An 11,452-nucleotide genomic window follows, 5' to 3' on the forward strand; every position below is an offset into this window, starting at 1 on the left:
CCAAAATGTCGAGCTATCATATTTCGATCAATATACAATTATCGAAGGCTCTGATATGAGAAACGAAAGGGTCAGGACAATTTTACGACAATTTAAAACACTCTGGTAATCGATAAACTCGCATTTGAACGGGATAATGGCAAAAAAGTGTTGTATGCGCTTCTATGCTAAAACGATGGGAATACGAGGTCTCGGAGGGAAAATTTAATTGACCTGGAACTCACAGATGGCGCAGGGTGTCTCTATGCAATCAATTAGGGCCCCAGAAAGCATGAATCCAGAGGATTTCTGGAGTTTTACTTCGCTTTCTTTATAATTATTGTACAAAAACGACAGGTGGAGTATGCCATTTGGTACAATACCCAATATAATTCGACCCAGCTGTCGATATAAAAACGAACGTTGGCAACGTAGGCATTTAGAAAAATCTTCTTTATCGACGTCGATCAAGTTCCTCGACGTGTTTCATTTTACCTCAAAGCATCGTAATCAATAATCCTAGTCATATTCGATCTGCTATGAGGAAAAATGAATCTTTCGCAATCTGTAGAATTTTTCAGTGTGACCTTAATTAATATCTATCAAGGCGTACCAGTAAAATGCCTTTCCCTGACTTAAGAAGAAACGCTCATATAGATCCTTGGGGCTCGAAAAGCAACATTAAACGCGCGAAAGAAGCCACACGAGATATACTAGAGACTATTAGTTTCAGCGCTTTTCCACGAAGGCTTTGGACGACTTGGAGCACGCGGAAGCGAAATTATCGATTCGAAAGCGTGACAGGGTTCGGGCATGCGCCAGTTCCATCAGGTCCACAAACAGCCATGATTTGCCGAGTTTTACGTTTCCTTTTGAATTTTCTTACGATTTTCTACTGTGTAAGATGCGAGATCCTCTCGAGGAAAAATGAGAGACGTCTCGGAAGTAGCATGCAGCTCTGCATCGAGAATTTCGACATCCACAAGGACAAGATCATCAAGACTGAGGATTCGCGCGAGCTGGGAGCTAAGTATCTCAACGAGCAGGATGTCAAATCGAGAGACGATTGCCTGAGGTTCTGCTGTGAGACCGACCACTGCGACGTTTTCATATTTGAGGAAAAGGTGTGCTAAAGATTCTTCTACGCTTCGTGGCATCAGCTTCTAAGGTCATCGATAATGCACTAGATTTAGGGAAACGAACCCTCGTGGGAGAATTTACTATATCGTTTCTTGTACACAATATCGAATGCTGCATTTGTTTCTTTTTCCTTTTAGATAATTAGTGTCAATGTGACGAGACGTAGTTACTTTCTTCCTGTGTTATTAATGAAAGATCTACGGTAATTTCCGAAATGAATTTACGCGTTTGAAGGTAAATTCCTATTTTTTTTTTATTAAATGATAATTCAACGAAATCGGGAACTTTTACGTAAAATGGATCTTATGGATGTTTTTTTGAGGTTTGGCTTTAGTTTTACACGTGCTTCGCTTTGTCTTCAGTTAAATGGCAATTCAAACGGGTTACTTCACAGACAGAACAAATATATAGCACAGAGGTTCGTAGAATATTCTTTGAAAATATTTCAATATTAATAGGATATGGATTTATGTCCTATGTACGTTTTTTGAACATAGGGCGAATGTAGTTTTGCTCAGTCTTTTATATTCGAAATATATTTAACGAAATATTGTATGAACATGGAATTAATACTTCTTACACATAAGAAGTAGCATGTCATATACATATCTGAATGATATTTTTTGCCACGCAAATAAAAATACAAAAGGTTCATGTTTCGGTATTATATTTTTAAATTAGGGTTAACATTTGGTGAGATAAAATATTGAAACATTGAAACATAAGCACCTACTTTTACAAAAAATAAAGCACTTACCCAGGGAATATAAATTTAAAGTATTGGCGCACGTATGTGTATTCAAAATAAAGTAATAGTATATTATTATTATCGCACGAAATATTTAGCATGTTTTGATTTTTTTTAAATATGGGTGTATGTGAAAATGTATAAAATAATTGTTAACTTTAGTATTTCAATGTTATGTTACAAACCTTTTCTAACACTTGTAGCATTTGTAGAATAGTATTCCATATTTCAAATGACATTGCTAAACCAATATTGTATATATATAAAACATGAAATATTTAAACTATATCTGGGAAACATTATCATATTTCTACTTAAAATATCATTCCAATGTCGAATATACACGAGGAATATTTTCCAACTTCTTTTCTATATTCTATGAATATTTTATGCTTTCTGGGTTGTATAAATCATATACAGAAATTAATCCATTCTTAATATTCGCCCTTTAATATTTTCCCTAGAGGCCTGGAAGCTGCTATTTGTTCCATTGTGGGCCGCCGGACGATTTTAAATGCAAATTTACAAACCATGATAACTACAGCAGTGCTCTCCTGACTGTTAATTTGAACGCATTAAATACCGCGCGGCTCGAAGAACAGATACAAAGGACCCGGCAAGAACACGAGCTTGAATCCCTCAGGTAAATCACTTCTTTCTTTTCAAAACCCGATTTGTCTTGTAACATTCTGAATGCATATACCAAAAAAGTACTTGATTTTCTTTAATGGGTCACTGTATAAATTCCAAATTGCGATTCTCTTCCACGTTTTCATGTACTCTTAACTCTTCCAGAAAGTCACGTATACTGCTAATGAAAACATCTTTTCACAGAAAACTTGCGGATTCTGCTCCAGTAGAATATTCATTTTCAGAGCTCCCTGCGACGATGATGACGCAAACCCCGAAGGCACCTACACTTACTACCCCTCTACCCACAAAATCAAGTAAGTATCTGCCACGGAGCGAAAAATGTTGTTATAATTACTACAATTGGGATAGGTATAACAGCAATCGCTGGAAAATATAAGGACAGCAGTTCTACGAAATAATGATTACTCTGCTAAAAATGGCAAATGTACACTTTCATTGTAGTAGGGATTTTTCCCGGGTTTCCCCTAGAAAGGGCTTACACGGAGAAAAAAAAATTGTTATAATTACTACAATTGGGATAGATATAACAGCAATCGCTGGGAAATATAAGGACAGCAGTTCTACGAAGTAATGATTACTCTGCTAAAAATGGCAAATGTACACTTTCATTGTAGTAGGGATTTTTCCCGGGTTTCCCCTAGAAAGGGCTTACACGGAGAAAAAAAAATTGTTATAATTACTACAATTGGGATAGATATAACAGCAATCGCTGGGAAATATAAGGACAGCAGTTCTACAAAGTAATGATTACTCTGCTAAAAATGTCAAATGTACAATTTCATTGTAGTACACATTATTACAAAGAATGATTACAGTTACAACGATACGACAGTTATATTTACAATCGTGACCGCATAAACTCGCCAACTGAAGCAATAGTTACCATAACGTGTGTATGTGATAACGTTTGCTAGTGTACCCTTTACTGTTGATACATGTAGAAAGTAATATGCGGCAACGCATTTATTACCGTTGGGGTAGCTAGAAAATACAATAGCGACGTGTGTACATTACAGTCAGCTCATGTAAAAACTACCGTTGACAAACGTACATATATGTTGCCGTTGCTGCATGTAAAAAGTATCATTGTAAACGGTATCCTTTCCTGTCGGGAACTCGGGAAATCACTACAGATATAATACATCGAAAACGGTAAATATTTGTTTTATGTAAAGCTTACCTTGGAACGATTGTTGTAGGTTTTCTAACCTCTACTCCTGAAGTTCATTTTTTACAAAGTCATCCATGTAGTCCCTTAATCAAACTGTTACAATGAATTGAAAAAGTTAAACTCGATCTTAAATTAGATCGAAAACCGAATTTCGAAGAGGACCGAATGATGCGGCTACCGAAATCACAATGAATCTAACAGTTCGCAGGACTGCACAACTAATGCATGACACGACCTGAATGCTTCTCGCGCTGCGTCTTAAACGCACAAATAGGAACAATAAAAGTTCACGCCTGTAAAAATTACTAGTGCTACGGTATATTATACGGTTTTCAACGGAGTTCTTGTTTTTAAAATTTACAACTGCGATGGTCATTTTTACCCGTACCTTTATACGTGTAATTTTTACTTTCCAATGCTATATATGTAACGCTGTCAGATGCAAATATAACTACAATTTATTTACAAGAATTCTGCAGTTAGTGCTCCAGCCGCAATAGTTAAAAGAACAAAAAATTGTAATTACATCTACAATAACTGTTTTAAGGTGACACCAATACTTTGACCCGCAAGCATATGTAATGATTACAATATTATTTTTCTGCGTGTATCTTTCGTACCCCACCACAGCGCCGATTAGATCTAGATACTCCAAATGAACACTGATTTACTATCCATTAAGCTTTCACATTATTAGTATTTATTTTATATTATTTGGTCGTTAAACCTAAACAATGCTTACCTAAAGAAGCATTAAGGAATAATAATTAAATGACATGCGAGAACAAATATTTTCTTACTTTTTGCGATATTTTACCATAATTTTATCACTTCCAGAATGTAGCCGTAATCAATACGAATGTCGCACTTCCGGAGATTGTATCGCAATATACAATGCTTGCGACGGCATTCCGCAATGTCCGGATGGTTCGGACGAAGCTGCAGATCTTGGATGTCCTACCGAGAAACCGACGGTCCCTCCTGCCTCACCAGTCCATCAACCGTATATTTTAGTACCTTCTGATGTACCAAAACATCAACAAGTAATGCATCGTAAGCCTTATGCCCCTGTGAACATCCGCGGTCAAGAAAGGGATCAAGAATCGTGGCAGGCGTCAGCTCCCAATCGGCCATCAATCTCACAGCAAAACCTACAATATCCGGTTCAACAAGTCGCGATTCCTCAGCAGCCCGTTAGTTTCGGTTCTCAAGGATATCCATGGGAGTTTCAGCCATTATATGATCAAAACAAAGAAGTCTACGGGAATCCGATCGGTTCATATCGAGGGCCTAATGGTCTACCCCCATACGAGCGTAAGTAAACCAATTTAATATTCTCAATTTATCAATATTCTTGTTAAACCGGTGTAATACCAAGATCTTGTTAAGGTGAAATGAAGTCCTCCTCAAGTCAGATCGATCCGAATATGATCTTTTTTTTAAGGCTGTTGGATACAACTGTCCGAAACTTTGACGCACGCTTAGTGAGCACCAGGAATTATCCTGACACTTTCAAAATTTGGATTTTTGAAAACCATTTTTTTAACGTAGCTCAGACCAGAACCAAAATGGCGTCGAGCTCTCACATTTCAATCGATATACAATTATTGAATGCTCTAATATGAGAAACGAAAGTGTCAGGACAGTTGTACGACAATTTAGAACACTCTGATAATCTAGAAACTCGCATTTCAAGTGGATACAGGCAAAAAAGTGTCTTATGCGCTACTATACTAAAACGATGGTAATACGAGGTCTCGTAGTGAAAATTTAGTTAACATGGAAATCACAGATAGCGGAAGGTGTCCCTCTGCAGTCAATTGGGGCCTCAGAAACCATGGGTCCAGGGGATTTCTGGAGTTTTACTTCGATTTCCTAATAATTATTGTACGAAAAGGACAGATGGAGTATTTAATACAATACTCGATATAATTCGACACAGCTGTCAATATAAAAACGAACGTCGGGAACGTAGGTATTTAGAAAAACCTTTTTTCTCGACGACGATAAATTTGTATATTGTATATTATTGGAAATGGGATTTGAGAATAATACACTTTTATTGTATTTAATTTAACAAAGACTTTATTCTTTCTATAACGCTCAGAGGACCCATCTTTACTTCTTCAATCACTCTAGCGAACTAACTACAAAGGGCAACTGCTGATCTTGGTCAGCACCAGTGATGACTAAATTCTTTCTCTGGACCCTCTTTGTGGAGGTGCGACTCTGCGTCGCCTCTTAATCCAAACAACGGTTCTTATCGTTTCTGAAAACCCTCCACTAAACATGGGCCAGACTCTCTCTCTTTCTCTATACATATTAAACATAAATTGGTTTTTGTTTCATTTATAAACCTCAATCTTCAGGTTTATAATTCCAACATATATTGTACTAAATGGCATACTCCATATGTCGTTTTCATACAATAATTATAAATAAATCGCAGTAAAACTCCAGTAATTCTCTGGATTCATGCTTTTTGGGGCCCTAATTGCCTGCAGAGGGACCCCCTGCGCCATCTGTGATTTCCAGGTCAATTAAATTTTTTACTCCGAGACCTCGTATTCCCATCGTTTTTAACATAGAAGCGCATAAAACACATGTTTTACTTTCATCCCGTTCAAAGGCGAGTTTATCGATTACCAGAGTGTTCTAAATTGTCGTAACATTTTCCTGACCCTTTCGTTTCTCATATCAGAGCCTTCAATAATTGCATATCGATCGAAATATGTGAGCTCGACGCCCTTTTGGTTCTGGTCTAGGTTGAGTGAAAACATTTTTTTTGAAAAACTCCAAACTTTGAATGTGTCAGGACAATTCTTTGATGACCACGAGTCACGTGTCAAAGTTTCGGACAGTTTGGTCCAATACCCTTAAAAAAGCGTTGTATTCGAATCGACTGGTTTGAGGGGGGTGTCACTTCATCTTAAGTGTTCAGTAAACTCACGAATTGTACAATACTGTTGAAGAGAGTGGAATACAAGTAAGCTTTTTCTTTTCTGCAAATATAACTAGTAGTTGTGTTTCAGAAGAACAACCAAGTATATTCAGTCATAAGGGTGCAAGTATCGTAGGCAAGCCTTTACCGGAAGGGTATGTGAATTAACGGAGTCATTCAATTAAAAGATTAACAGAATACAGAGAGTGCGTAAATATTGTATTACAGAGTCAACGGATATATAGATTCGGGTCGTCAGTATCATCCATTTTACTCACCACCGAACCACGAAACATGGCAAGAAGGTCAGCTTCAGTCTGTACCTTCAGTTACACCTAAAGTGCAACACAATCAACGCATAGTTGCCCAGGAAAAGGATGCTACAACTTCACCTCCTCCTTGTAAAGTCAGTACACTTTAAATGTGTTAATATATACACGCATGCAATATTAAGTGACAAATACATCCATTGTGGATTAATATTTTTTAGCCGCCGGCCAAAGAACTGGAATCTTTACCAAGAAATGAAGGTGACAAAAAGAATATTAAAAATTCAAAAGGGGACAGTGTCAAGATAGATACTTTAAGCAATAAAGCAGTTGCTACTAAGAACGAACGCCAAAAAGAAAGTCATCCCAAGGTTACCGAACCACACGGTATTTATCGACAAATTGATGAAAAGCACTAAAATATATAGTAAAACTGGAATGCTCGCCAGCGAGGTTTGGTGTAAGCTGACCTTGAAGTTGTCTCCACTACTCAGAGTGCGGTTTTGTTACAAATTTTGCACTACCACTGCAGTAATTCAATTCTGAACGATGATAACTTTTCTATCGAACGGTGCGAACGATGCACCCACATTACTTAACGAACAGAGGTATAGTTTCTTTGACAGTGGAACAGTGATGAAGAGCCACCCACCGTTTTTCTTTCTCGCGCAAATGCTTCCCGAATTTTGCTTTCAAAGGATACGGATGTGACCAGTACTATATCTCTCTTTCTCTCTCTCTTTGGAATAAGCTTGACAAGTGGCAAGCGTTCCAGTTTTATTATACAGGATGTCTCACAAGGAAACATTCCTAACTGTCCGCCCCCGATCTTATTGATTTTCATACATGTTGAACAACACAAAAATCTAAGAGACACGTGTTTTTTTATATCTGCAATGGTCCGCATTTAAAGGGTGAAACAACCCCCCAAAGTTTGGCAAAAATTCGATTTGTATAATCATTTTCATAGAAGCAATGGAGGGATTTCGACGAAACTTGGTATAAACGTATTCCGTATAAGGACGGTGAAAACACAATATTGTCCAGTAATGCTACAACCCCCCAAGGGGGTGAACTACCCTTCAGGCGACATTTTTTTGTAATATCTACTATTAAATAAGCACTCCTACTTAAGCTCCACTTACGCCATATGATTGCTCACAAAAAAATGAAGAAATACGTGTTTTTTGCTTTTTACCAATAAACATTTACACATCGGTTTTAAACAATGAATGTAGGTGGTATACGGGTATATTTCGATTAACTACATTGGGTTATATCGTGACCAATTCATTGTACATAAATCTTGTGAACGTGCTAATTCCTCAAAATGTCGTTGGTTTTCATAACATGCAATTATTTATAAATAAATTTAAAATAAAGTTTGAGACTAAAATAGTTTCGCAACAGATCCGATAACGCAGTCATCACCCATTTCCAACTAGTAATACAATCTCCTTGGTGAAACGGTAAAATTGGATTTTTACTGTTTTTACGAAAATAGAATTAGCGATATTCGTTCACCCCCTTGGGGGGGTGTAGCATTGCTGGACAATATTGTGTTTTCACCGTCCTTATACAGAATACGTTTATACCAAGTTTTGTCGAAATCCCTCCACTGCTCCTACGAAAATTATTATAAAAATTGAATTATCACCAAACTTTAGGGGGTTGTTTCGCCCCTTAAATGTAGACCATTGCAGATATAAAAAAATACGTGTCTCTTAGATTTTTGTGTTCTTCAACATATGTGAAAATCAATAAGATCAAGGGCGGACACTTGGGAATGTTTCCTTGTCAAACCTCGCGATCAAGAAATACGTGACGGTAATCTCTATTTAATTCTGATAAAGAATATCCAACGCAAACTTGAGTTCGAATTGTAGTTTCAAAACCGCAGTAGTTTAATGTTGACCAATCACAAAGCAGGTTTAGTCGCTGAGCAGTTCCAGTCATAGACATATGTATAATATGGTCCATAGAGCTTTTAGACATGAGGTTTGTTTGCGTTGACTGCACTTTCTACCCTGGAGTGTAACGAGGGTACTACACTTTGCATGAAAAGTGCAGAAGGGTAGATACACTTTCGTCGATGTCCCGAACGCCAGAAACCTCACGAAAGTCCAAGATGACCAATTTAGTAGAGCGGTACGCGATTTTGAGGTTATCCGTATCGGACGATGGTGAATACGAAAATGTAATGCTTCTTCCAGCCATCCTTTTTGAGCTGTCTTCGTTTTCTTCAAATCCTACAATTAGTTCTATTACCTTGTAATTGTAGAAGATGAAAATTCCTTTCACGAATTTCAGGTATTGAGGATCAATAAGAGTCAGAATATTATTACAGGAGAATGAAAAACAATTTAACTACACAGTGAAAAATTATAGTTTAGTTAATTTCAACCGCGGTTAGGTAGTAATACATAATTATTGTAAATTGTTTCAAATATTATGCACAAAACTAAAACGCTAAATCGTTCTATACATGAAGAAGATGCATTAATAATTACTTCTATTTATATTACGTTGAGACGTTAGCATAAATTTTGTATTTTCCTGTTTGTTGGTCTTTTCAATTTTGAAATTTGCCGCCAAATTCGCGGGCTACCCTTATTGCTCTCGCTCGGGATCGAGGGTAGAAAGTGTAGAGAAAGTGTACACTCGGTGAATATGCACTCGCAAAACGAACAGCGACGTTGCGTCACTTCCGTCGAAACGAACGCCAAAGTGTACACTTTTCGTAAAAGTGTAGAAAGTGTAGGCAAAACGAACGAACCTATGGAGAGGCCATTTGCTATAGTATCTGTATAGAGTTAGATGTCACGAGGAGGTTTGACAGAGAAAAGGACCTTCTCACTCTAAGTATTACCGAAAGTGAGCTGCGCCCGCATTAGTAGGCTTTTGATACACGAAATTTAAGGTGAAGTTGAAACCCCCTTCAAATCAGTCGATCGAATATCGAATACAACACTTTTTTTTTAGGGGTATTAGACCAAACTGTCCGAAACTTTGACACGTCACTCCTGATCATCCAAGAATTGTCCTGACGCATTCAAAATTTGGATTTTTGGAACAAATTTTTTAACTTAGCCCAGACCAGAACCAAAATGGCGTCGAGCTCTCTTATTTCGATCAATATACAATTATCGAAAGCTCTGATATGAGAAACGAAAGGGTCAGGACAATTTTACGACAATTTAAAACACTCTGGTAATCGATAAACTCGCATTTGAACGGGATAAAGGCAAAAAAGTGTTGTATGCGCTTCTATGCTAAATCGATGGGAATACGAGGTCTCGGAGTGAAAATTTAATTGATCTGGAAATTACAGATGGCGCAGGGGGTCTCTCTGCAGTCAATTAGGGCCACAGAAAGCATGAATCCAGAAGATTTCTGGAGTTTTACTTCGATTTCTTGATATTTAGTGTACAAAAACGACAGGTGAAGTATGTCATTTGGTACAATACCCAATATAATTCGACACAACTGTCAATATAAAAACGAACGTCGGCAACGTAGGCATTTATAAAAATCTTCTTCATCGACGTCGATCGAGTTCCTCGACGTGTTTCACTTCACCTTAAACTACTGTAATTTCAAAACTCCAATTCGGATTGAAGGTTGCGTTGGATATTCTTTTTCAGAATTAAATTCAGATTAACGTCACGTATTTCTTGTTCGTGAAGTCTGGAATACCGTATATATTTCAGTGAGAAAAAATCGTTCTCACTATTTTCTTTAGTGACTTTGACAAATTGTGTGACATTTATTTTCAGAGCATGAAAATCACTCGGAAATTTCGGAGGATTACCCAAAAGTTATCGAAAAGCCTCATATAGTAGCCGAGCACCTTCGGCAAAAAGGTGGAGATAATAAACTCATGCGCCCTACAGGGGCCATAATATCTTTGGCTCTAGGGCTCACAGCAACTGCAATAATGGCTGCCTTAATAGCGTGTCGGTTACGAGTAGTTCGTCGTCGAGGCCGGCGAGGTCATGGACCGTATGCACACGACGCTGATTATTTAGTTAATGGAATGTATCTTTAAATAAAATTCAAACGTTATAAGGATTGTTCTTCACAGATACACTTTCTACACTTTCGTGAAAAGTATAAACTATGAAGTTCTCTTTACCGGAAGCGATGTAAGACATCGTTGCTCTCTTTGAAAGTGTAACTACACTAAGTGTAGTATGGTGTACATTTCCTTACACTTAATTCTGAGCAAGAGTAAAAACTGTACGCTTGAATTTACCTGACTTGGAAAGCTGAGCGAGGACAGAAATTGTCTTATATCAAAGCGCAAAAGCAAAAAAAAGCAATTGTCATTGGAGGAGTCAAATAAAAGTTTCAAAATATTTGCAATTAGTTTCCTTCAGTTATTTTCGGAATCCATTATGACGTGATGATCCAGTATGAAGTGCCAAAGTAAGAGAAAATTGTTTAACCAGCCACGGAATTAATAAATGTATATTACGTACATATATATTGTTTCATTCTCTGAAAGACATTTGCTACTAATTCACGCTCAACCGCCATTTTGTTTTTAC

At 37.3% G+C, this 11,452-nt stretch overlaps 1 protein-coding gene across 1 annotated transcript; it reads left to right on the forward strand.

Moving 5' to 3' along the window:
• Positions 1 to 832: 832 nt before the first annotated feature.
• LOC105700129 (low-density lipoprotein receptor-related protein 11) lies at positions 833 to 10,950 on the forward strand. The gene is made up of 8 exons (XM_012425740.1): positions 833 to 1,103; positions 2,332 to 2,510; positions 2,702 to 2,814; positions 4,530 to 5,006; positions 6,728 to 6,788; positions 6,862 to 7,039; positions 7,124 to 7,289; positions 10,679 to 10,950. The coding sequence occupies exons 1-8, from the start codon at positions 930 to 932 to the stop codon at positions 10,948 to 10,950; spliced, it is 1,620 nt and encodes a 539-aa protein (XP_012281163.1). The 5' UTR covers positions 833 to 929.
• The last annotated feature ends 502 nt before the right edge of the window (positions 10,951 to 11,452 follow it).

The sequence above is a fragment of the Orussus abietinus genome, unplaced genomic scaffold (assembly GCF_000612105.2).
Source record: "Orussus abietinus isolate OABI.00-Male unplaced genomic scaffold, Oabi_2.0 scaffold270, whole genome shotgun sequence".
Classification (NCBI taxonomy): Eukaryota; Metazoa; Arthropoda; class Insecta; order Hymenoptera; family Orussidae; genus Orussus; species Orussus abietinus.